The sequence below is a fragment of the Lichenostomus cassidix genome, chromosome 23 (assembly GCF_008360975.1).
Source record: "Lichenostomus cassidix isolate B80296 chromosome 23, HeHo_3.0, whole genome shotgun sequence".
In the NCBI taxonomy this organism is placed as follows: domain Eukaryota; kingdom Metazoa; phylum Chordata; class Aves; order Passeriformes; family Meliphagidae; genus Lichenostomus; species Lichenostomus cassidix.
The window spans coordinates 6504550-6531277 of NC_139503.1; the positions used below are offsets into that span (position 1 = coordinate 6504550).

The 26728-nt window shown below is 39.2% G+C and overlaps 1 protein-coding gene across 2 annotated transcripts; it reads left to right on the forward strand.

Moving 5' to 3' along the window:
* Positions 1 to 511: 511 nt before the first annotated feature.
* Positions 512 to 26200, forward strand: HNRNPR (heterogeneous nuclear ribonucleoprotein R). Of its 2 annotated transcripts, none has more exons than XM_085081132.1 (11): positions 512 to 667; positions 6825 to 6990; positions 9261 to 9379; positions 9795 to 9902; positions 10449 to 10562; positions 18455 to 18631; positions 20254 to 20389; positions 21483 to 21688; positions 22389 to 22538; positions 24604 to 24725; positions 24916 to 26200. In XM_085081132.1, exons 1-11 carry the CDS (start codon positions 593 to 595, stop codon positions 25526 to 25528), a joined length of 1986 nt encoding a protein of 661 aa, XP_084937258.1. In that variant the 5' UTR covers positions 512 to 592; the 3' UTR covers positions 25529 to 26200. The 2 variants fall into 2 exon arrangements, with proteins under 2 accessions (XP_084937258.1, XP_084937257.1); XM_085081131.1 differs by having other exon boundaries at positions 521 to 667; positions 6822 to 6990.
* Positions 26201 to 26728: the final 528 nt, after the last annotated feature.

Genomic DNA, 26728 nt, shown 5'->3' on the forward strand with positions numbered 1-26728 from the left:
TGAGAAGAGCCTGACCCGCGGCCCCTGCAGCCGCATGGATTCCCCTCCTTGCCTCGGGCCTGGAAGGCAAAGCGGCCAGACCCCGTCCGGGGGCTCACACGAGGCACGGCTCGGAAAGCGCGACAGGCCCCAAGGGCAGACAGGGCTGCGCCGGAGCCCTAAGCACAGCGCGGGAACCACTGCCTGGCGAAGGCCCGGGCTGGCCAGTGGCTGCTCCGGCCCCGCGCCTAGCCGATCCCGCCGGGCTCCGGCCTCGGCTTCGTCCCCTCAGCGGAAGCCCCGCCCCCAGGCGCACAGGGCGGAGCCGAGTGAAGTGGCCCCGCGCGCTCCCTTTGTTCGGGCCGCGGGCGGCGCTGCCCCTTTAAATGTCTCCAGTCCGGCCCTACCGGCGCGCCGGGTGGAAGGCACTCCGCTATTGGTTACGGCGCCTCCCTCTCATTGGCCGCCGGGAGAAATGGTGCGTCCCGCCTCTCCCGTCTCATTGGCGCCGCCGGCTGCCCGTCCGGAGCGCAAGTTCCTGAGTGGGCGAAGCAGCGGTCCCTGGAAACAGTTCCGGGAAACCCCGCGTGCTGCCGGGGTCGCGCCGCCGTCCATGAGGAGAAGGAGGAGCGCGCGCCATTTGCCGTCGCTGCTTGGGCCCGAGCTGCGCCGCGCCGGCCCCGCTCCGGTGAGTGCCGGGGCTGCCCCACGGGGCGGGGGCACTCCGCGGCCGGGCCGAGCCCTCCTGCGTGGGCTCCACGATGGGACAGGCAGTGCGGGCCGTGGGCAGGACCGGCGCGGGCGGGGACGGGCCCGGGGCGCTGGCGCGGCGAAGCGGAGCGGGGTGGGGGCCACGGTGGGGCCGCTAGGCGGACGGGCGCGGGCGCGGGAGCTGTGCCGGGGAGGGGCCGGGGGCGGGCCCGGTGGGTGGGGGGTGGGGGGGCGGCCCGCTCCGCCCAGCCGTGCGGATTGGGGTTGCATGTGACGGGCGGCTGGGACGCGCCTCTCCGGGCCTGGGCCTGGGGGTTGGGTTGGGTCGGGTCGGGTCGGGTCCTTGCTCGGTCGCTCCGGGCGGTTTAAAGCCGCACCAGCCTCGGCGGTCGCGGCCGTGGCCGGTCCGCGGGCAGCGCAGAACGCTCTCAGCAGCAAATGCGTCGCTGTCGCAGCGCGCCCTCGGATCTTAGGTAGCGCATAACGTGGTAGAGCCGGGAGGGACAGCTGCACCCACCCGCAGCGCTCGGGTCTGCGCTTCGTACTTCCACTGAGAGAATAACCCTGGTCAAGTACTTTGAAGGAGAAACTATGCAGAGTTTTGTTGTTAAGACGTGGTTTTTCTTAAATTAACTTTTTTCAAAAGCTTTTATTAAATCTTGCAAAGTTCTCCTTAAATGCATCATTATTGCAAATACTTTTAAAATAAGTCTCTACTTACTGGGTCTGAGCAGCCTTGTTACCTGTCAGTATTTGAACGTGCTGCTTAAGCGCGTAAGCTGTGCTGGACTACTCTTTTTGAAACAGTGTGTTGGGTTCTCTTTCCCATGTATGTGGCTGTAAAGAATCCCACTGGCACTTCGTGCTGCACAGGGCGTTAATGCTTATGAAGCCGGTGCTTTGGTTTTTTGGTTGTTTGTTTTTTTCCTTTGAGACTCCACTTTAACACAGTTTAGTTTTTTTTTTAACTTGTTTTCCAAAAGTAAAAGTAATCTAACCAGAATTTTGCATTTTGCAATGTAAGGTTTTATGCAAACTGTAGTGTTTGGGAATTAGAAGCATCTCCTTGATAATTTTACATCCTTGAAATTGTATTTCCTACAAGCATTTAATGTCCTTACCTCTCAGTTTTTCTGTCTAGGTGAACACTGTTGAAATAATATTTGAGTGCAAACACTCAAGTTCCTAGTTTTGTCAAAAACTCCCAATATTCCCTGCTTTGTTGGACAGACATCTGCAGAATTCTTTGAGGATAAATTCTTCAGAGCAAAGCTCATTTTTGTTGAAATGTTGCTTGGAACAGAAATACCAGGAGTGTTGTTTAGTACAGCCTAGACAACCAGATGAGTTATGAATAGCCAACTGCAGTGAGAAACGAACATGGGCAGACTTTATGGTTTAGGTTAGCAAAATATAGGTGCTACCAGTGCATCAGTGGTTTTTTTTTTTTTAATGGCACTGATGGGCACATTGCTAACCTGCTGGGCTGTCCCAATGACAATTGTGTGGGTACTGAAGCAGAGTTTGTTTCTTTGTGGGCTGTGCTGGTCTCTTGCACATCTTACTGGGGGCTGTCAGATTTTGCTTTCTATGGGGCTGTGGCGTGAACAAGGCTGAGAACTGCTGGAGAGGTGAGGGTGCCAGTTGCATTTTGCCTTACAGGTAGTGAGGAATCCTGGCTTCTGTGTAAAGGTCTTCAGGTTGTGATGACTTCAAAATAAGTTTTCTTGTAATTTATGCTATGAAACACTTAGCATATCATAATTAAGATATTAAAAATGTACTTTCTATGATTGAATAAGCTAAGGTACAAAAGAAATGGCTATAATGCTTTCATATATGGAATAAAGCGGTAGCCCTTTTGTACACGCCTTCATGTACAGGAATGTTTCTGAAGAAGTGAGGTTTTAATAAAACCCCAATTCAGTCTTTAAATGTGAATTCTTATCTTCCCCCCACTTGTGTGTTTATCTTCCTGGCTTGACAAGAACTCTCTTGAAGTGTGAGGCTTACCTATAGGAACTCTGCTTGTTTTCTTGTGGTCAATTAAAACAGCAAAAACAAACAAATGCCCGCCAGTCTTCATTTAGGGGTATTTTAACATGGTTTAACTTAACTTCTTGACACAGATAATATATTGGATAGAATTAGTAACATAAGCAAGTGGAATGACTTTGGTGCAGAACTTTTATATATGAGTTAGCTGGCTTCCTGTGCACCTGAGCTAAACAAGTTCTGTTCCTGCATGAAACTAAGTTTTCAGCAGGAGCCCAAAAATGGTATTGGTGTAAAATCACTGTGAAGTTCATTATGGTAGTTTTCGATATTGTCCTTTTGCCAGAAATTGCTGTTCCTGCTCATTTAAGCTGTTCCTAAACGTGTTTTGAGTTAACTAGACTGAATTTATAATTAATTGGATGGAGTTATACTTAGATAGTCTGTAGGTGGCAACCTCTGTTAGAGGCATGGTATAAGATACAAGGAATAGTAACATCATGGCTGTTTAACCAGTGATTGTCAGATTGAGGCTGTGAGCAGGTATCTCTTCAAGATGCCGTACACTGTCAGGATCACATCGCTGCTAATTTTTTTGTTTTCCAGGAAAATAACTAATTGAGCCGTTTGAGTGATGAGACACTGGAAGCACCTTTGATGAGTTTTAACTTCCTACTTGTCATATGAGAGTTTAAAAAAGGGGGTAGTAACTTTGTAAATTACTCTTGAGATGGAGGAATTTTGGATGAAAGATAGTGAGCAGCTAAAAACGTGCTTTATATCATGAAATATTTATGGTCTTCAGAAAAGTGTTATTTGCTACAACGGTGCGAAACTTGAAACAAGACCCTTCCCCGTACGCACAGTTAGGAGGTGATGAGGCTAGATAACATCTTGGGCACCAGTGAGAATTCTTCTTGCCTATGCAAAATTGTCCCCAATGTCTATTTATTACTTCTGCTCATTTGGTAAGCATGATTTTGTGTACACTGTTTTAAATTCATCCATTTCTGCATGTTTTAAAAACAAATACAAATCCCACATGCACTTATATACGCAATTCTTTACTTATAATCTACCCTTGAAATCTTTCCGATTCAACCAGTCTCCCTCTCTTCTAGATATTTTAATATCTTACTTAATGCAGATAAAAAACTGAGTGTGTGCGGGTGCTCTTTTGCCTGGCCTGGTCTGTTGTAGGCTGAGTCACATGGACACACTGCGCATGCAAATAGAGGAATCAGTCCCATTTAACATACTTTTAATATGTTTTTAGAGCAGAATAAAAATGTTATAGTAATCACTTTGTGTTTCACTTACTAGATGAAATTTGGTTAAAAATACTTTTCTTGTTAGCTACAACTAGGTGATGTTACAATAGAGGGAGAGCTAAACAGTCTTTTTCAGCTATGACTTTCACCCACGTATGTCTGCTGAACTCCGAATGAAGATTTTTGCACCTATTGTAAGAGGTGCAATTTTGCGTGTTAGTGATTTTTGAGGAAGAAAAGTCAAAGATTTCAGGCCAAGCTTGCAAACCCATTAGGGGAACTTTTGCTGTAACTGAAAAGAAATACATGTCTTCTGGATGCTCTTGGTGCCTGAATATTTTGGCAGCTGTGTCACTGCAAAATCTTCTACTGTAGGTATCTTCAGGAACAGCTTTTAAATTAAGTTTATATGACAGGAAATAGCTAAAATTTGAACACCTAAACTGAACATACATTACATTTTACTAGTTCTTTATGAAGATATTTATTGTTAAGCAAAAAGAAATCCATACAGCTAATTAATTACAAAGCTGAGTATTAATTTAAATTGCCTAAAAGCCTGCTTTAAAAAGCTTTTGAGCTGGGGTGCTGTGTAGTAATCTGATTCTTAGGGTTTAGACATTGCTCCCCACACTGGTGTATGTTTGTGGTGAAGTCTGCTATCTTGTCATGCTGCAAATCTCGCCTGTCAGAAGTTCAAGTCATGGAACTCCAGAGGTGTTTCTGCCTGGGCACAGCATAGCTTGTCAAGCTTTTGTTCAGTTATAGGCAACACTGGAAAAAGTGTTAAACTTTTGGGTATGTGACAGTTGGAAGCTACTCTGTGTTAACAAAAAACTGTCCTTGAATGTCACCAAAAGCCCTTGTAGTTCAGTAGGTCTTAGTAACTGCTTCACATAAATTTTCTGTATTTATGTGTTGCTGTAGCTTCTCAGTTCTTTATGGTTTGTTTTTGGGTTGGTTTTGTTTTGTGTACAGAGAAGACAGTATATGTGTAATTAAATGATTTTATGAGGCAGTAGAAAGGTGAACACGAAAATACCCTCCTTTTTGTATGTTTTTTGTGTGTCCCAGCTTGTGAGTTTTTGAGAAGAGGGGTTGAGGCTGATACTGGACCCAAAGCACTTTCAGTCTAACTGAAGTCCCTCTGCTCTGCACTGTTTCAAATTTGAGATATTGCCCAGGCTATCTAGCAAAACATAGCTGAGTTTTGCTTTCCATGATGTTTGTAACCTATAGAAAAATTGATATTCATTAGTGTTTTGGTAATTAATACCTGTAAGGGTAGGTAAGCATTATTGTAACTTCAGGTAGCATTTTTTTTCTTCTGTAATTAGGCTACAGTTGCTTTTAAGTAAACTGAATTGATTAGAAAGCAATTTTTCTTTGTCGAGTAACAGAATGTGTGTGTGTATGTATATATATACCCTATGTAGCTATGGAAAACTTCCTTTCTTCCACACTAATGGCTTGAAGAAGTGGCATCTGACAGAAACAATGTGAGGCTGCTTTACATGTTTCTAAAATTGCCCTTCAAGATAAGACAGCTTTAGTAAAATCATTACTGTCTAAAGAAAAATGATTTTTTTTTTCCCTTGCTTTAGCTTGCAAATCTTTATAGGATATATTCCGAACAGTTCATGAGCTGTAGTCTGGAAGAGTTGGATATACAAGGGGCTGTTAGAAGTGTGCTTATGCTTGGAGACTTGTTTTGCAGCATAGTAAATAGCTTGAGGATTCAGCATTTTTTAAGAAACCTGTTCTTGAATCATCTTCATACCTGTATTCCAGTACTTAATTGCATTGCTTCAACCATGCTGCATTGTCTACCTGGTTATCATTTCATTGCTGCTTATCAACTTCTGCCCTGTCATTTAAAGCCTGAGGCTTGTTTCATTTCTGAACCTAAAAGCTGATCATCCTTATGTTCTCTGCTGGGTGGTTGAATTGTCTCTTGTCAGCCTTTTTATCTGAAAGCACTAAATATCAGGTGGCTGTCTAATTGAGAAATTGAAACAGTTTTTAACGGATTGGGCAAAGCCCACTGGAATTGTCTGAGAAGATAGTCGTGCATTTTTTGCTGCACATATTTGGAATCAGTTTGTTAATTCTGAAAGCAAGTATTTTTATTAATATAAGAAGTGAAGGTGCTGCAGTCATGGCTTCCTTTTAAACCAATAAGGTATATATTATTGAAATAGTAGCTGTAGTTTTTACAGCTCCTATTTGAGGGAAACTGAAAGCATGGAAACTTTGCATTGCAGCTTCAAATGACAATGTGCATCAGAGTGCAATTTTTCCTTTTCTGTCCTCGAGTTCTGACAGCGTCGTGAGAAAGTGTGTGGCTAGTCTTGTGCAGCATGTTGAGTTTGAAGGACGACATGGCACCAAGCCAAGAAAGTGGAAATAAGCAAACAAGTATTAACATCTTTATACCTTAAGCTACCCTGCAGGGTTATGTGTTCATTACATTTTAAACTATTGTTTTAAAAGTAGCAGAATGGGAAATGGAAATAGCACTAGATCTTCTGAGTCTTTGTTGAAGGATGTTATTACCGTGTCCCTGTACATTGTAGCTGCTCTGGTAACCAGTTAATGACAATCAGTAGATGAAGTTTAGACATTGTTATGTACATGAAGTACATTTTTTAAAAGTTATGTAAATTCTTCCATGTACATTTTCCACAATATTAAGGGTTGTACTTTCTTTTGAAACTTAGATCAGCTGCATCCAAAAAGTATTAAATAAAACTTGATACAGGTGATTTTGCAGCATGTATACAAATTAGTTTAGATAAATCATGCATTGTCCTACAAACTAGTTATTTCTGGCTTATTGTAATATAGCTCCTGAATTTTTTCCAGCAGCATAATAAAATGGCTAATCAGGTGAATGGTAATGCGGTACAGTTAAAAGAAGAGGAAGAACCAATGGATACTTCCAGTGTAACTCACACAGAACACTACAAGACACTGATAGAGGCAGGCCTCCCACAGAAGGTGGCAGAGAGACTTGATGAAATATTTCAGACAGGTATAATATGCATTTCTTGTTTCTGATTGGTTATGAAAGTGAGGGCATACCATTTTCAAATTTTTATAGATTAAGGTTTAAAAATTCATTGTTTTTGATCTGTGTAGCTCTGAATGTTTTGCTACTTTGATTTCCCTAAAGGCAAATTGGGTTTGACATTGACTAATTACTTGACACATCCTTGGAGTTGTATGTGGTATGTTAGTTGCTTTAGGGCACAGAGCTCTAGTTTCTTAGACATCAAATGAAGACGTATGTTTCTGCATACTAAACTGTACATTTTTTTTCTTCAATCCGAATCATCATTTTGCTTTTACTTTTCTACTGTCAACTGCTCACAGTGGTTCTAAAACACTCAAAGGCTGGATAGGTGACTTAGTGAGGGAAGCAACTAGCTTGTCTTGCCTGGGACTACATTTGAATTGAGTCTGCCTGTGGATTTTTTGTTCCCTCTAGTTCTGAGTGGACAGTTTATGTTGGTTATTACACTGAAATGTTCAGCTTGACACTAACAAAGTTGAGGACTAAGCTATCTAGCAACCCGAGTAATACCTTGCTGGTAGCAAGTGGTCTCTGCAACTTAAGAGGTTTCTTCATATACAGAGGTTTTCCTATTTTGTTTTTATAACCACCCTATTATTTTATCCTATAGACAGAGTCTTTCTTTTCCTTTTCAGAATGTGTTCTGTGAACAGATTTACGAGAAGCAGTAGAACTGCTCTATGTGCTTATCCTGAATGCCTGGGTGGCAAGATGATAGTTTTTGTTGAAAAGAGTTAAAATTACACTGATCAAGTGAAGGCAGTTCAAAACCAATACCTAATCAGTCCTCAGGGTGATACTGGCTCACGTGGGTGATGTCTTTTGGAAGTCATTCACAGTGAGCTTTCTTCAAGCCTTTGCCAGCTTTTATTGGCTTTAGAGATGCACTTTCCAGCTGTGGGTCATGATGACGTGCACTTGATGGTCTGAAAGAAGGTATAAATGCCTGGGCAGAGGAACTTGTGCGGTTCTAACATATGTCGCAGTTAGGTTGTGTTGTGAGGAGTTCTTAAGGAATTTAAAAGCTTTTCGGCCCAGAACCTGACTACCAGGTATAAGTCCACTGCATGAGTAACTTGAAAACATTTATTCACATTTCATTAATGCCACTGAAGATGTTTGCATTGTGCAGGGGTTTGTTAGTGAAGTAAACTACTTTTGACACTTGAGCCAAATTTGGGGTTGAATTTAGCAATTTTTTATCTGCTGAGGTCTTCTATGAAACATACAGGTGCCTTCCAATATGCAGGATCACTTCTGAAATGTAGTCCTTGGGCTTGGCACTACTGTGCGTTTTCAAAATCAAATAGCAGTGAAGTAATCTGTGTATTTTGGAGATCAAGCTGTTGCAAAGTGTGTGGAGTTTTTGGTATTTGTCCTAAATTTGGATGTATAATCTAAAAAGTGTAGATCTCAGTCTATATGTCTTGCTCCACAACTGATGCAAGTGCATTACAAAAGAAAAAAAAAACAACTTGTAAAGATCCTTAAAAAGAAAAAGTGCTTCAGAACTGGTCCAATGTTTCTTGGGGGAGTCTGTACCTGTGAAAGTAACATTAGCTTTTTCGGGTACATAGCAGGGCTCAAAATAATATCTTTTTTAATTCTGGCTCTTGGAACTGCATAGAGCAACAAAATGAATTAAAAAAACTGTAGACATTGTTAAAGATACACTTGAAGTCCACTGACTCCTGCCTTTTTTGAAGCTGGAGGAAAGAGTGAACAAATAATTTTTGCTTCTTAATATTTTGTGGGGCAGAGCTTCCTAGGTATTTGATCATCAGTTGGGTTGCTCCTTTTTTCCATACAATAGGATTCCTGTAATGTTCATCTGTCAGTTTACTCTAAAAGAGGTCAATTCAAGAGAAGGAAGTGTGGAACTTAGAGAGAAACAAAATTCAAATTCTTAGAACTAGCCAGAGTTCATTGTTTCAGATGCTGGTGTGTAATACTGCTTTTATGCAGCAGATTGCATTCCTGAATGCTAGAAAACTGTTACACATTGGATATAATCTGGCACATCAGTTAGTGCTTAGGTATATACATTTTAATTTAACTTTTTTCATTGTATCCATATTCGTTCATATACTTGTGTAGGAATATATGTAATTAAATGTATAATTCTGTTGCTATGGAATGTAACTTTTTGACTTTAAAAGCAAACTGCATAGTTCTTAGTTTGTATGAAATTAGTAGAAATCTGTAACTTCTTTATCTTTAACTTTTAGGGTTGGTAGCTTATGTCGATCTTGATGAAAGAGCAATTGATGCTCTTAGGGAATTTAATGAAGAAGGAGCCCTCTCTGTATTACAGCAGTTTAAAGAAAGTGACCTGTCGCATGTACAGGTAAGGTGAGAGCTCCAGGAGTGTGAGCACATAGTGTTCTGACACTACTGGCAGGAGAGTTGTAACTTAGAAATTCATTGATGTTGCTGTATTCCTATATTTCAAACCCAAATAACAAGTCTGTTAAAAATTGCCTTAAATGTGTAGATAACTGAGTGCAAAGCAAAAGCTCCCAGATAATGAAAATATGCATGCAATTGAGAAAACAGGTTGAAATGCTGTTTGGAATCTGACGACTTTTTCAACCTGACAAGTTTGTTTAATTAATTATTATATTTTCTTAAAGGATTCTTTTGGCATTTGGTTTATTGAGTTGACTTGAACTAGTGACTTCGTGGTATGGAGTGTAAGATTCAGTGGATTCCCAGGGCTTGTCGTATACACAATTGAATTATTTTGTAAATTGTATCTACAGAACAAAAGTGCATTTTTATGTGGAGTTATGAAGACCTACAGGCAAAGAGAGAAACAAGGCAGCAAAGTACAGGAATCAACGAAGGGACCAGATGAAGCAAAGATTAAGGTAACACTTAGAAGATACTGGTTATTCTGTACTAGCTGATATATTACTTGTACATAAGACTGAAGACGTACTTAAAAAGCACCACCTGCATAAGTGTAGTCACATTTGGCTTTAAAGAAATGTATACATGATAGAGTTTCTAAGGAGAAGGGTTGTTGGAAATGCAGATCTTTCTGATCACACAGTTGCCAAAATGTAAGCTCTATAAAAACACTGATATCTGTTCAAGAATTGTCTCAACTGTCTGGTGTTCTAGACTTCTTGGGGTGCTACATATAAAATGGAAAATAAGGGAAAAAACAAACAAGTTCTTTCCAGTGACCTTGTAATATGAAACAAATGTTGCTGTTTATGATAGCTTTTTAAACGCACAAAATAACAGGGGTTTTTTGTAGGTTCTATCTCTTCATATATTCCTTGTTATCAAGTGTGTCAAGGACCAGATAAAGAAATGCTTGTCTTGGACTGCTTTTTTTGTTCTGTATATTTTAAGCCACTACCCTCTCCCCTGTAAGTAGTCTGACTTTTTTTTTTTTTCTTTTTCAGGCTTTGCTAGAGAGAACTGGTTACACTTTGGATGTAACTACAGGACAGAGGAAATATGGGGGTCCTCCTCCAGATACTGTATATTCTGGTGTTCAGCCAGGCATTGGAACAGAGGTTGGTATATACAAACTAATCTGGTAATTGTTTTGTATACTTGTGCAGACTCATAAATAGAAAATATTTGAAAATAAACTATATTACAAGTTTAATGTATTGTAGTGGAAAATATTAATCTATGTGTGTCTTAATTAGTCTTTCTTACTCCTCAGTATTCTGCAAAAGACAGGAAAATAGGTTAAAGTGGAGAAAACCAGGTGGAATATACTAAGAAAGGCTGTGCAAAATTTCTTCAAATGAAATTGTCAGACTGTATGGTTCACTCTAAAGCTTATGGTCTGTTGCTTGAAAAGTGACCATGGGTAGGTAAACATGTGACATGGAGGTATTTGACTCTGTTTATAAGAAATGGAATTTAAGCAATACTATCTTGGTTTTGTGTAATGTGCTAAAAATGAAAAAGACTTGGGTATTGTGTAAAGGTACTCATATAAAAGTTTTGAAGAGGACATTTGAGATTAGTAATAATTAAGTATTCGTTTATTTGTTTTTGTTTCCATCTATATGAAAAAATCCTTGACAATTGCATGGACTGATAGTGAAACTATAAATTTCTACTGATAGGGCTAAAGGGCTTTTACAGACCATTAAAGAGCATTTTCCAAGGGTCAAAAAAAAAAAAAAAAAAGACAAAGAAACCCAAAAAAACAAGAACTAAAACAAGACTTAAAACCCTAAGTCAGCTACAAAACCAAGGAGTCCAGCACTGGGACTCGTGTACCACAACTGCTACACTGAAAAGCGGCTGTGTAGCTTTGGGTTTTTCGTTTTGGTTTTTTCCTTTCTGCATTTAGAAAGGTGACTTAGGGGTTGTTTACCAACTTAGTGGTGTTGCCAGGGTGATTATGTGATTTTTAAAGTGTTATTTATTCGCCCCATGTTTAATTGACATAAGGCAGTATCTCTTTACTGAGAGGGTCAAGACATTGAAAAGACTTCCCAGAGAGCTGGTGGGTGCCCCAGGTCTGTCAAGGTTTAGGAGCATTAGGACAGGGCCTTTAATAACATGCTTTAGCTTTTGGTCAACCGTGAAGTAGACAGGCTGTTGGACTGTGGGTCCCTTCCTACAATGAACTAGTCTTGTGGCTGAAAGTCCTTGACTACTGCTCTTAAGTATGTTGTCCAGTGATGGTTTGGCTCTTTAGGAACTCACAAGAAAGCCATAAATTTAGCTTCACTTTCGTGCTATGAAGAGTATGTTTTTATATTTTTAAGTTTCCTGAAGCTAGAATGATTAACTTGTGGAAACTCCCTTAATAGAAATGCTTCTGCCTTGAATCAGCATTAGAAGCTACAGCAAACCCCAGCCAGCTAGTTCTAGAAATGATAGAATGATCAAATGATAGAAATGAGAGAATCAAATGAATGTATTGCTAGTATTATGTGGGATTTAAGGACTGGTCACTGACTTAGACATGCTGTTTGATTTGACAGGCTGAGATGCTGAACATGTTGCTGAAACTGGTGTATGCTCTACAAAACTTAGACTTTAGCTCTTGCTGTTGAGGTCTGAGGCATAGTGATCAATATAAACAGGATCCTAGGATTTGGTGATAGGCAGAGCATGTTTGTACATAAGTGGTGAGATCGTTGTGGGCACCTTCCACCCACAATGAGTTGGGTGGGGTTTTGTTTTTTGGTGGTGGGTTTTTTTTCCTTTTTTTTTTTTTCCTTAAGCTATTGAGAGCCACTTCTTTGTTTCCAGCACTTCTGGTTGTATAGGAGTGTATATGCCCCTTTTTCAGTGTTATGGATAAAAAAATTTAAAATAGTATTCTTTTGGATTGTGAACAGTGCATTCTTTGTGTCTGAAACTTTTTAAAATAATACTGAAGCTCTTGTAGCTTGTGTCAGCTCAGATATATTGATGCAGAGCTGCCACTCATGTGACAGTAATGGCAAATTTTTGGTTTTTGAGGATACCCAACTACTGTTACTGATTTGAAGAAGATGCATACTAGGTAGACCTCTTTCCCCCTAAGGTGCATCAGGTCTTTCTATTGTGAATATTTGTACACCAATCAATTTTTAAAACATAAAGTGGAATTCATTGCATGTTAATTGTAGCTTTAGCTCTCAAGATGTAGTTGAACATTTTGCAGTAAAGCTGGGTGGTCAGCATGTTGAACATAATGGACTGGCACAGCGAACACTTTGCTGAAAGGATTAGGTGGGTGAAGCAGTCCTATGTATTTTTTTTAAGTGGATGAGCTTTAAGAGCAGTTGGACCTTTTTGGACTGTGATCTGTAATAAAGACAAAGTTACAGCTGTGCAGAAGCTTTTGAAGAAGAAAACAATGGCAATAGGATTTGTTACATAGTGTTCCTTTTACTGAAGAACTTGCTGCTCCACTGTAAGGCTTTTTGCTTATAGTGAGGTCACATGATGTTGATACTTGGAGTATTTGGGGTGTTTATTTAGGAGAATAAAAGCAGTTATTTTGGTGTTTCCTTATCTCATTACACTCACTGTGTCATTTGCATCTGCACACACTGATAACTGCTTATGCTGAGGGGCTTGTGCAGTGCTCTTTTGTTCTGCTTAAAATTTCTTCGATCTTTTTTCCTCTGCTTTTTCTTACCTCATGTTGCACCAGCTGTTCTTTTTAAAGTTAAAGGATAGTTGGAAGAGCTTTAAAGGCTTCAAAAAAAAGTTGTTTTTTTTTTCTTCCAAGGGACAAAGTCTAGTCTGTAAGCATATTTCAAAAATTTAGGGTCATGATGGAGCCTGTGCATGTTCCTAGCAAGCTGTGAGCAAACTTAGGTTTGGTTATGAAAATTCTTGAACTGTGTATTTCTCACTTACCTATTCTTCAAGATTTTAGTCCCTAGTAGGTTGTTTTGTAATTTATGCTCAACACTTTGAATGCTCCGTCACACTGCTGTGTGTCTGATACAGGGGCTCTTTCAGAGATTTTTCTAAAAACCACCAGACTGGATTTGAGAAAATGGTCAATCTCCTCAATGTCTTTCAGTTTGAAATTAAGTTTCACATTCTTTGAGATGCCAAAGCTCTTGCGTTTATTCACAAGAAGATGGTTAGAAGCATCACAGTAAGGATGATTTCCAAAGGGAATGTTCATATTCCGTGAAAGAAAATTAATTTAGTGGTGGTGGTAAATAATTAGAATGAGTCCTGAAACTGAAGGATAATAACTGATGCACGTAACTTCTCAAGCTCTGCTTAGGTCTGTGTGCTCTATGCTAATTGAGGTTTGTCATTGTCATGGTTTAAACCGAGCTTGCTCACTCCCCATCACCCTGTGAGATGGGGAGGAGAATCAGAAAAAGTAGAAGTGATGTGTTGAGATAAGAACAGTTACTAGTCAAAACAAAGTAAAATATAATAATAGTAGTAAAGGAAGAGAGAGAGAAGTTGCTCACCGTCTGCTGACTGATACGAAGCCTCTCCCTAAGCTGCAGTTGGCCCCCACTTCTCAGTAGCTCTCCCAGTTTCCATACTGGCCATGATCTGTGGTGTGGAATATCCCTTTGGCCAGTTTGAGTCAGCTGTCCCACCATGCTGTCTCCCAGCTTTTTGTGTACTGCCTCACTGGCAGAGCATGAGACCCTGGAAAAGTCCTTGACTTAGAATAAACACTACTCAGCAACAGCCAAAACATCAGCATGTCATCATTATTCTCCTACTGACTCTAAAACATAGCCCTGTACCAGCTACTGAGGAAAAATGAACTTTTATCTTAGCCAAAATCAGGGCAATCATTTTACTAAAGTGTATATGCAAGCAATGCTGAAAAGAGAATTCTTTTGTATTCTTAAATTCAAAATTTTGATACAAAACTATATAAAGTAGTCTTACTGTAGTTTAAAATAAACTAGTTGTTCAGCATAGGAGACTGCATAGATAACATCCACAGAACCATTTCAGCAACTTGAAATTAAGTGCAGTCATAATAAAAGACAGTGTTACAAGTGCTTCATTAAATCAGCGACAGCAAGCAGAATTTTAAGTGTATAAGGAAACAAGGAAATTTGGTTGTAAGTGTACTGCTAGTCAGGTGTGATGAAGTTTTCATGTAAACAAGACAAGCATTCTGTGTTTCAGTTGAATAATGCCAAGTGGTAAACACTATCTGTTTATAGGGAATATTTTATTATTTAATTAGGTTGAGCTGTATTTGCAAAGCAGGTTAAAACACAGTATTTTTCACTCCTGATATTCAGTCTACCAACTGAGGAGCTTTTAGTTGTCAAATTCAGGAAAATTGAAGGATCCTTATTTCACAGAATTACAGAATAATTACGGTTGGAAAAAACCTCTGAGATGAAGTCTAATCTATGACGGAGCACCATCTTGTCAACTAGACCATGGCACTGAATGCCATATCCAGTCTTTCCTTAAACACCTCCAGGGATCCTCCAGCACCTCCCTGGGCAGCTCCTTCCAATGGATATCCACCCTTTCTGTAAAGAAATTCTTCCTAGTGTCCAACCAAACTGCCCCTGGTTTGTGTGTATATGTATGTATATACAAAAATTTTCTGTCTTTTTAATTTAGAGGAGGGGATAAAAGCCCCCTGACATGCATATGTCCTGTCCAGACTAGTTTTACACAAAAAATGACAAAGGTGACCAACATGTTACTTGGTTTCCCTCCTTTACCTTTTGGTCTAAGTGAATATATTACTATTTAAGACCTGACTTGAAGAACAGGAGGCTTCAGTGGTAACTGAAATGCCAGTTCTTTATCCCACAACAATAGGAATAGGGGAAAGCACTTGCCAAAATTAGCACAGTGCAGCTAACATGAAGACATGTTTAGCACATGCAGTTAACAATCCTCTGTTGTGAATGATGGGTTGGTTTCAGTTTTATTGAGGGTTCTCCAGCTAAAGTAAGTTCTACTCCTGAAATTGTTTTTTTTCCAGTGATGTGAAATAAAAACTCAAAAACCCTGTAAATTTGCCTGTAATTGCAAAGGTGATGTGCAAGCTTAGCTATCTGTTTGAGAGTGTAGACAGTATTAAAATGGAGGAATTCCCACATGTCCTTTTCAGAGTTGAGATTTACTGGGTAAGTATGTGGTTAACGTTATCAAGTGCAGAATTTTAGCTCTGTGAATGTTAAGTTGGTATTATGTTTGCAGGGTCAGAATTTGTAACAAAGAAACAAGGAAGGGTTGTGAGGCTAACTTGCAGTCTGGAAAAGGTTATGTTAATGGAATTGTTGGGGCAATTTAAACTGCTTTATCCATAATAAATAGAATGGGAAAAATTTGGTACTGTAATAACTAACTTCGAAGCAGTGTATAATAAATTCAGCAGTAGTTGAAGTGGACAAAGCTAAATTTAGTAAACAAATGGAATGTCACTTCTATACTGCAAGAATGGGGGGTTCAAAGTTTTGTGCATTGTGCCAGAATTTTTGTCCGCTTCTGGTTTTTTGGTTTTTTTAAGGAGGATTGTAGATTTGGATGAGATTAAGCACTTGTGCAGCCTATGTTAAATAGCAGTTAAATCTGGCGTTTAGGAAAAACTGACTGCAAAGTATATGAAGAGGACTGTTGAAAGTGGAGAGGTTTTGAAGAATTTGTTGAAGGCTGCAGTATATGCCTCTGTTAGCTGGCAGTGAAAGAGCTCAGTTGTTGAAATAACTGAAGGACACATCATCTTGAGTGCAGTAGTGGATTGCACTCCTCAGTAATTCTTTGTGAAATTGTTCAGGAAAGTGAATTTAATTACAAAAAGCCTTAACTAAGAAAAACTCAGTCTTTTAAAATGGTAATAAAAAGAAGTAAAATGGAGTACTTTATACAAGTCATTCAGGAAGCAAAACTGGAAAAAGTCAGTCTGATGGTGAGTGATTACAACAAAAACCCAGAAGAAATGCAGTTGCATTCTACTGAGACAAGATCTCTTTTACTGTTTTGTTGATAATGCCTGTTTCCAAAGTTTTTCCACAGTACTCATGTAGAAGTGACAAATGAAACAAGACATCTGATCCTGCATTCTTTGGTATTTTAGAACTTTTTTCAAGCAATCAACATACCTAAAAAAATGCTATTGCAAATGTTTCTTTTGACCCATGAAAGATATTCACCCGGTGTGTAGTATTGCTCTTGTAGTTTATTAACATATTAAGTATACAGACTCAAAGCAAATTCCCCTAGATGTGAATTTCTCCCACAGTTACCTATTTCTTACTTTATAGATGGAAGTCACTATAGGATATAGGTCAGATACTAATATATTTCAAATTAAATCCTTAATTCTGTTTTTCATACTAGCTCCTAGAGTGTAGTTCCTGAACTGAACTATAGTCAGTATTGTGAAATTGTCAGGTCTAAAAGTTTGTAGAAAGTGAGGCAAAGAGACTTCATTGAAAGTAGGATATAAAAGCTTTCAGGATTGTATATTTTTGGTAGCTTGCTGACAAAGTGGACTTTGTATTTGAATTAGGATTTTTTCTTTTCCTTAATTCTTCTGTTTTGATGATTCACTTTTGGTTTGTGCTGGAAACAGATGCATCTGTACCAAAGAATTTAATGTGGATGTTTTAAAACCAGGTGGAGTTTGTAGAGAGTTCAGTTGACAGTTTCACTGACATAGGAGTAAGTTGGAGTTCCTATCTTCTGCGTTTCCTTGATGGTATCAGGTTTTGTCTTTAAAAGTTGCAAATGGGTTAGAATTAAGTGTGCTAGAAGTAATGACAATGTAAATACCTATCTAGAGGAATAGCTTAAGCTTTCTTGGGAGATGGTGGGGGAAACCTTTTGGCTCTGCCATTAAACTTTCACTTAATGTGATAAATCAGTTCCTTTCTTTTCTCCCAGTGACTAATTTATGTTCAGTCAACATTCACACTGAACTGAGAGAGGCTAAGTTAAATGAAAGAAATATTCTGGGAACTGAATTTCAGGAATTTCTATATAACATGAAACATCTAGAAGTTCTTCCTTGTTCCATGTTTTTCAGATTAGTCATGTTCTCCTCGTGGGTTTGTTGTATCAGTGCTTATATGGGCATGCTGAATGTCTTTAGTTCTGAAATTCTGCTATGCCTTCATTGTGAGATGTGATTATGGCAAGGTCTTACTGAGAAGAAAAACGTTGACTCATGGCTTTTTTACTATAAAAATGTTTGAAGTTAAAATAAATGTATTTTGATCTTAATGGGTGTTTGGAATGTTTTGCTTGTATTAGCAGGGAAGAGGTTATGAGAATTCAGAGGAGAGCTGCAGTGATTAAACAACTGGGGAGATCTTCGTAGGGAGATCCCAGCTAAAGAGATTAAACTCCTTAACAAAACTTAACCCAAATTAATTGTAAGGAACAAAACCACAAGAACTCACAGGTTTGCTTAAATGAATATTAATAATTTAGTTGGTGGAAGCTGAAACAAATACAGACTAGAAACAAAACTACAGTATATATTAGAAGTGGAAAGTGTGCATCAGTCAATTAATAGGAAATTATCATTAGTAAATTATTAAATTATTTTTCCAGCTCTGTAGCTTTCTAAGGAAGATTAAATTACAGAGTGATTTGAAAGTACTGCAAGAGCAAGGAAGTGCTTGGTCTGCTTTAACATATGGTACCCAGCTAGATAGTCTGTAAGGTCTTAGTTTTTAACTGCCAATATTAAAACCAGGTAAGAACCATTTATCTCTTCAGTAGGAGAAATTCACAACCTCTTCAAAGTAAATAACCCAGGTTTTCTGTGTGTAAAACCTTGTACAAACAGCAGGAGGGTTAGAAGACTTGGGACATACAATAATGTTGGCTGCTGTGAAGGCTGCAGTGATGACTGTAGTGTTTCTGCTGTGCTGATTTATCTACATTGCTTTTCCTTTCCCAGGAATTTTCAAGCATTAAAAAGAGGTTTAGATTTCTGAAAAAGCTTTGTTTCAAGTGTCCTTTCTCTTTTTAGGTTTTTGTTGGTAAAATTCCACGAGATCTTTATGAAGATGAATTGGTACCACTCTTTGAGAAAGCTGGTCCAATTTGGGATCTGCGCCTCATGATGGATCCTCTTTCTGGTCAAAACAGAGGTTACGCTTTCATTACCTTTTGTAGTAAAGATGCAGCACAAGAAGCAGTCAAACTGGTGAGTTACCTTACTTCCAGACAGGTAAAGACAAAGTAAATAGCAAACACATCTTTAAGTAATGAAGTCTTTAAAGCATCCATTGACAGACACAAAATTTTACCTTCTTAAAAATTGCCTCTTGATTTCATTCAGTAAGTACAGATATCAAGGACTGTTATCTTCTGTGCCCTATTGCAGCCTGTAACAGCACTTTGGTGATTGTTAGGAGCCTACTTGATTCCAACTGGAAAATATATTCTTTAAGCTTCAATGTGTTTTAATGTTTCATCCCCTTTCTACTGTAAAAAGCTAATTGGATATGCCTTGTTTAGCTACTGCTGCCATAGTGGAGTTCTCTGACTTGACTTGGTTCCTTGGGTGGTTTCCAGTGGTCTTTTGTTCTTTCCAGTGTCAGTTTGGGAAAGGACACAGAACAATCCCTAGGGGATTAAAGGGTGAGACAGCAGTCTGATTGGAGGCTTGTCTCTGCCTAAGAAGAAGTAGAATTGGGCAGAGCGGGGTGTATCTCCCAAGATTTTGGATATGGCTGTGAAATACTGTGTGTACTTTGAACCAAAAAGGTGCAATGCTTAATCTCATTTGCCTTAATGGAAATTCAGCTGATCCTGACTGAATGATGAGGAAGAGAGGTGAAATCTGAACAGGTGGTGGGGGCAGGAAAACCTGAAACCTGGAGAAACTTTTTTAAGTTAAGCAATTAAAAAGCCAGGTAGGCCTTCTGCTTGTGTTTGCAGGCACCAGTGGAAATGGGATTAGTTGTAAGCAAAATGGCTTTGCATAAGATAAGACGCAATGATAAGAAAAGCAGATTCAGGTTAAGTTCATGACATCAGAATACATAGTTTCACTGTGTTAGGAATCACTTTTGTATTTGGAGAAAAACTGAAATGCTTCCTTGAAGTGATCTTGTTTGATAGTTTATAGTATTTTAACATTTTCTAGTTCTTCTGGAATATGAAGGTTCCTCAAGTTATTGCTGTAATTTGTAGGGCTGTGTCTTAGCCAGGGTTAGAATGGCTGAAAACCTGCTATTAAAGAATTGCAGGAATTTTCAGGAGCTGGCTGATGGTGAAACATCCATACTCTTAGATGGATGCTGCTATTGGGGGTGAGGGATAAGCCAAGTCACAGACTGATTCAGAGTTGATTGTCTCAACAAACCTGCTCAGTCTTCAAAGCTACCCAAGGAAAGAGGAGGAACTCATAGTATTTATAATGCCATGTATTCTCTTCCTGATAACAGCAGCAGCAGTTGACTAATAGCAGAGGGAGCAGTCACCAGTTACTAGAAAGATCTTTCAAGTCTGAGATAAACAGTAGGTGAATTAATTTACGCCATGCAATTTGTGTAGGTTCCATGTTGTTCCTTTTACTGAAGTTTTTTCCTAGTTTTGCATTCAACAGAACATCTGAAGTTTGTGGAAATCCTAAGCTTGGCACTGTCCTTCCAAGTGAATGCTGACACAAAAACAGCTGTTCTGGGAATTCTCTTGCAATGCCAACTCAATGTGCTATGTATAAAAGTAGTAGATGATGTGAACATACCTGATTTTATGATTTGGGCATATTTTTATGCATAATATTGTGGATAAAGCGCATCAGTGGCTTTGTTTTTTCAGTGTGACAACTATGAAATCCGTCCTGGAAAGCACCTTGGAGTATGCATCTCCGTGGCAAACAACAGGTTGTTTGTTGGGTCAATTCCAAAGAACAAAACTAAGGAAAACATATTGGAAGAGTTTGGTAAAGTCACAGGTAAGACTTAATGAGTCTTAGAATACCATTTGGTCTCTTGTTTTGTAGGTCTAGATGTTTGACAGATGTGTTCAGGTATCATTTAAACTATTTGCAAGCTGGATTCCAAGTTTGATTTTGTTAGAAATTTTGTGTATGAGCTAAATCTCAGGGTGTAGTGTAAAGGGACGTGTGTTTGTTTTAGTGATTGTTAAATGAATGATGATGTAACTTTACCATTTGAGACAGGAACAGCTCAAATGAACTCAGAAAAACCAGCACAAATGAGCTCATAAAAAAACGAAGGGCCTGATTCTGTTACCTGTTCCAGCTTTCTGTTGAAAGCTCTGTATTTCTTACTGGATCTACAGGAAGTTCTACTGTCAACATGGAGAAGTTTTTTTGGAGAGCCTGAAGCAAATGTATTCCTGAGCAGTGAAGGGGTGGGGGGAATACAGTATCAGTTTAGAGGGAATATTATTATTATAGAAATAGTTAATGACAGACTAATTGTTGTAACAATTTTTCAGCATCCTCCAGTATGTGCAGCCAGTAGGAAGAAGAGAAGTCAGCTCATCACTGGAAGGGTGCTTCCACCTTAGATAAGAGATTGAGTCACTTGCTCTTGTTCCTGTAGGAGAGCTTCAACCTCCTGCTTCTTTTTTAGGGTTGCTATTTATAAGTACTTCAGGGAAGTGGTGAAAACAGAAGGTGAATATTCATTTAGTTCTCTCTTCTTTTTGGAGAGATGTGGAAGACATTCCTTCCAGGTTCCCCAGGAGGCAGGGGAGAGGTCATGTGTTAGTGTTGGCTGCCTTTCAAAGATGTAAAAATCATAAAGTATAGAAAGCTTAAACTGTGTGAGTTGCTGAGGTTGATGTTTTGCAGTGCCTAATTGTGAGGTAAGTTTGTTCTGGAGAATTTAACTTGCTAGGTGACCTGTTTCTGGGTATATTGGATGGATATCTACTATTTGTTTTGCTTTTCTTGTGCTCCCTCCCCCTTTCAGGTGTAAAATTCAAATTCATTACAAAACACAATGAAGGTATTTTAGGGTAGACTCTAGATTTTTTTCTTTCCTTCTGAAGCTCAGTACTAAAGATCTGTTTTTCAGAGGGTTTGGTGGATGTAATTTTGTATCATCAACCTGATGATAAAAAGAAGAATCGAGGATTCTGCTTCTTGGAGTATGAGGATCACAAGTCAGCAGCACAAGCTCGCCGACGCCTGATGAGTGGGAAAGTAAAAGTCTGGGGAAATGTTGTTACAGTAGAATGGGCTGATCCAGTAGAGGAACCTGATCCGGAAGTCATGGCAAAGGTCAGTAAAGATTTCACTGGATGGTCTTGTGCTTTGGGAGGAATTTCTTTATGCCATAGTGACAAAGATTTGTTCTTAGCTGAGCAATGCTAGTTTTGAGGCACAAAAAGCAATTAGAGGGTATTTTCTCAGTACGCTATGCAAATAGCGTGGTCCAAGCACTACGGATGAGTTGCTTCCAGCGTGATGGAAGATGTTGGAAACATGCTGTTACTAACTGCTGTTAACATCTAAAAGAGTAGTGTTAAGGGTTATCCTCCTGGATTGACACGTCAGGCTGTGCATTATCTGCTTTAGCTATAATCAGTACCAGGTAGGTATTGCATAAGAATATTTTCCAGAATGAGAAGAAGCTCAGTGTGGGGAATGATGTGTACTTTATCCCAGTGTTTTGGGGTAACTCTTTGCTGTTCTTGAGGTCTGTTACTAAATTTTTACTGGGATTTGTAGCATCCCAGAAGCAGAAAAACAAAGTTGGATATTCTTCTGGTTATGGAAGGGAACTGTGGAAGGAGAGAAGTTGTAGAAACTTCATACAGGTAACTACAAGGCACTTTTTTTTTTTTTAACAGATACAGAATCAGTAAAGTTACCCAAATTTCTTAATGCAACAAAAAAGGCAATAATGACTTACTCATTGGTAGTTTCCTTTGAGATTTAACTTTTAAAGATTACAGCTTTGTTCTCATTTTTTCATCAGGTAAAAGTTTTATTTGTGAGAAATTTGGCCACTACTGTGACAGAAGAAATTCTTGAGAAATCCTTTTCTGAATTTGGAAAGCTGGAAAGAGTAAAGAAGTTGAAGGATTATGCTTTTGTTCATTTTGAGGACAGAGGTGCAGCAGTGAAGGTAGGTTGATTATTCTTTCCTAGCTAAGTTGATGAGAGCACTTCATTTTGTACAAGCGGTCTTAAGAAATGTCTTTACAGTAAATACCTTAATAAGACAAGCTGTAGAGCCCATTTAATAAGGTTCCCATTGGGAGGATTTTAACACTAACAATTTTGTTTCTATGATTTTAGAAGCTGGGAGGATGTGAAACTTGAAAGGACAAAACTGTAGCAAGTTAACAAGTAGACTGGAAAAGAGGTGTAGAGCAATGCAGGAGAGTCTAGAGAAGAGGGGAAAAAAAAAAGATCAGCCCAGACAATTTTTCTGAGGAAACATTGGCAGAAAGTATCAGCTGTCTCTCAAAGACCCCTATTTAAAGGCTGTGTGTAGTTTTGGAGTGACAAAAGTATCAAATAGAAAGTGCAAAGTAATTAAAAAATGCCTTGTGAAGGAAAGGAGAATGCTGTTGGCAGCTCTCTTAATTCATTACCAGTTTTCAACTATGCGTGCACCCAAGTTTTCTTCTCAATGACTTGTTAAATATTGAAGATCTTTATTGTAAGCTTCAAAGTTCTCTTCCTTTGTGCCCACGAGCTGTTGAGCAGGTCATTAATATCAGCTGTGTGTGCATCAGTGTATTGAATTCTGTAGAAATAACTCGTTTTTTTAAATCCATAGTTCATGGGGGTAAGAAGGAGAGTAGGAAGTGGTTTTTGCATCTGGGACTCTTGAAGCAGATATACGGTGTATGTGTCTATGTGGACAGTTCAAAGATCTTCTTATTAATGATTTTATAACCATTTAATTACTTAGGATTTTACTACACATCAGATTAGTTTTTAGACTACTCCTGAATTTGGTTTAGGATAAATGTCACTCATATTTAATGAGGCTGAGGTTAGTTTGGATAGGTTTAGACCATGTCCAAGGGAGGACAAGAAATTGTTGACAGGAAGGGTAAGTCAGCAACACAGACATGGTTTTTTTTTGTAATATGTCTGTAAACACTCTCCAGCGCCTTCCCAGTACAGATACCTGCTAAATGCTCTGTTAGATTTCGGCAACTGGAAACTTTTAACAGTTGAGGAAAGACAGATCAAGTGCACTGCTAATGCTCATCTCAAGCTGGAAACTACCACATCTGCCCCATGTGACTCCTTCATGGCCACTAAATTGACTTATAAACTTAGTGAGATATTTTTGTGGATGGGTGTGTTTTGGCTTCCAGTGAGATTGTTATGGCATTTATGTGTGAAATGCATTTAATAGGCTCATTGATTCTAGTGTCTGCTGATTTTCATATCTTCTTGGAAATAAATTGCCATAATTTCTAATGCTTTTGAGGCATGTTGCTGTATTCATTAATGCAAATATTAATACCCAGAAATGTTTAATGCAAAGCAGATAACTCCAGGTGAGGAATTAATGGGTGGTAGTCCTAATTGTACTTTGTCTCTGTGTATTCAGTTCTCTTTGTGGGTGCATTTGATAGTTAAAAATTGCACATTAATTTTCTGGAGGATTCGGGACTTGCTTGATGCGATCACCAAGTGTCAGTAATCTTTTCTGGTTTTTCTCTCCCTAAGTATGTGTCCTCAGAAATACTTGATTTTCTCAGTCACTTGACTCACATTCAGCTAGCTGGGAAACCCCAATGTAACAATTCTTCCTCTTCCATGCACATGTTCTACCAGGCTTATAAGTGCAGGGAGTGTTTATGTCAGTGTGGCCAGTGAGAAATTGTGTATTTCTGAAAGGTTTCTAGGAGGTACATGAACATAAAAACTGATGGTGCTATATCTGACTTTTTAAAAATAATGCTTAATACATTTTAATCCTCTTTTTTTGCCTGATGATACAAAGAGCATATTTAAAAAAAAAAAAAAAATGCTTCACTGTAACTGGTGAATAAAGTGGGTCTTGGAAAAGTGATATGTAACATTCTGTTTATGTAGCACAAAAGCAAAGCACATGGCACAGCTCAGCCTGGAGCAGCCCAACCCTCTGGTTTCTTGCAGTAAGTTTTAGTTTCCTTTTGAATTGAAACAAATTTTTAGTTATTTTTCTTTTAATTTTTGTACAGGCTATGAATGAAATGAATGGGAAAGAGATAGAAGGGGAAGAAATTGAAATAGTGTTAGCAAAGCCACCGGATAAGAAAAGGAAAGAACGTCAGGCTGCCAGACAGGCCTCCCGGAGCACTGCGTGAGTGTCACCCTTGCACTTGGTAATGCTGCAGAGTGAAGTTGTGCTGTGAAACGGGCTGGTTTAGAACATGAATGACTTGACTTTACTTTTCTCTGTATTGCGGATTATTAATCAACAAGGGCAAATGTGTACTTTATTTTGGGATGCTTTTGGAGATAAATAATTCTGTGTTTCTTTTTCTTACTAGGTATGAAGACTATTATTACTACCCTCCACCTCGCATGCCACCTCCTATTAGAGGCCGAGGCCGTGGAGGGAGAGGTGGATATGGCTATCCCCCAGATTACTATGGCTATGAAGATTATTACGATGATTACTATGGTTATGACTATCATGACTACCGTGGTGGCTATGAAGATCCCTATTACGGCTATGATGATGGCTATGCTATAAGAGGAAGAGGAGGAGGAGGAAGGGGTGGGAGAGGTGCCCCTCCACCACCTAGGGGGCGGGGAGCACCACCACCAAGAGGTAGAGCTGGCTACTCACAGAGGGGGGCACCCATGGGACCGCCAAGAGGAGCCAGGGGGGGGAGAGGGGGCCCTGCGCAGCAGCAGAGAGGACGCGGTGCTCGTGGAGCCAGGGGCAACCGTGGGGGCAACGTAGGAGGCAAGAGAAAGGCAGATGGGTACAACCAGCCTGATTCCAAGCGCCGTCAGACCAACAACCAACAGAATTGGGGCTCCCAACCCATCGCTCAGCAGCCGCTCCAGCAAGGTGGTGACTATGCCGGTAACTATGGTTACAATAATGACAACCAGGAATTTTATCAGGATACTTATGGGCAACAGTGGAAGTAGACAAGTGAGGAGGGATTGAGAATATTGGAAACATAGAATTGGCTATAGCTCTACATCTTTCAAAAAAAAAATTGGCTTACTGTTTCATCCTTCAGTAGCGATTGGCTGCCATTTGTATTGGGCTGAAGAATCACTCTATTGTGTATATACTCGAGTCTCTTAGTTTTCTTTTTTCATAAACGCACTTGGACATTACTGGGCTTGCAGAATTCCTGAACTCCATATGGGGTTTCAGTGCTTTTATCATTTTAGGCTTCATTTTAGCAGTTTAAAAGCAGGAATGGCACACTGTTCAATCATGATTTTGCAGAACCTCTGGTTTTGGACAGTTTCTTCTTCTTTTTTTTTTTTTTTTGGATTTGGGATAGACTACATAGGAGTATGCTGTACATAAAAGTAAAAGCTAGTGCTTTGTCTTAGTAGTTTTAAGAAATTACAACAAATTAAGTTTTCTTGTATTGAAAATAACATGATTGTATGTTTTGCATTCCTAGAAGTAGGTTAACTGTGTTTTTAAATTGTTATAACTTCACACCTTTTTGAAAATCTGCCCTACAAAATTTGTTTGGCTTAAAACGTCAAAGCCGTGGCAATTTGTTCCTTGATGTGATTGTATTTCCAATTTCTTGTTCATGTAAGATTTCAATAAAACTCAAAAATCTATTCAAAACATTACCTATTTCAAATTCAATTGTGTCCTAAAACATTATTTCATTGGTAATTCTTGTGAAAAATACTGTTTTCAAAGTATAACTGCCTATGTGAGTGATCAAATTCATGCGAAATTTCCTGTGCTTTCCAACATGTAGCACTGTGGACATCAGACTGAAAACTAGGAGAAATTACAGACAGCCCAAAAGGCACTCTCTGTTTAATTGCTGTTCAATAATTTACCAGCATCTTAATTTTGAATTTTTTTTTCCTACTTAAAAGTGTTGAATTATATCCAAGCATTCACAGAGAACTAATTTGAATGTAGTCTTCTAATCTAATGTGGAGAAGGAAGCAGGGCCTACAATGGTGTTAATTTTATTCCTTTGATGATGTCCTGTGGAGTCCCTGTGGAGGCTGTTCTTGTAGGATCCAGCCTTACTGTATAATTGAGCGTACAAACACACAGGGAAATTATTTTGATCTCAAGTATCTTAGTCTAATCTAAAATAATACTTGACTAGGAATGAGAATTATAACTTGGGTGCT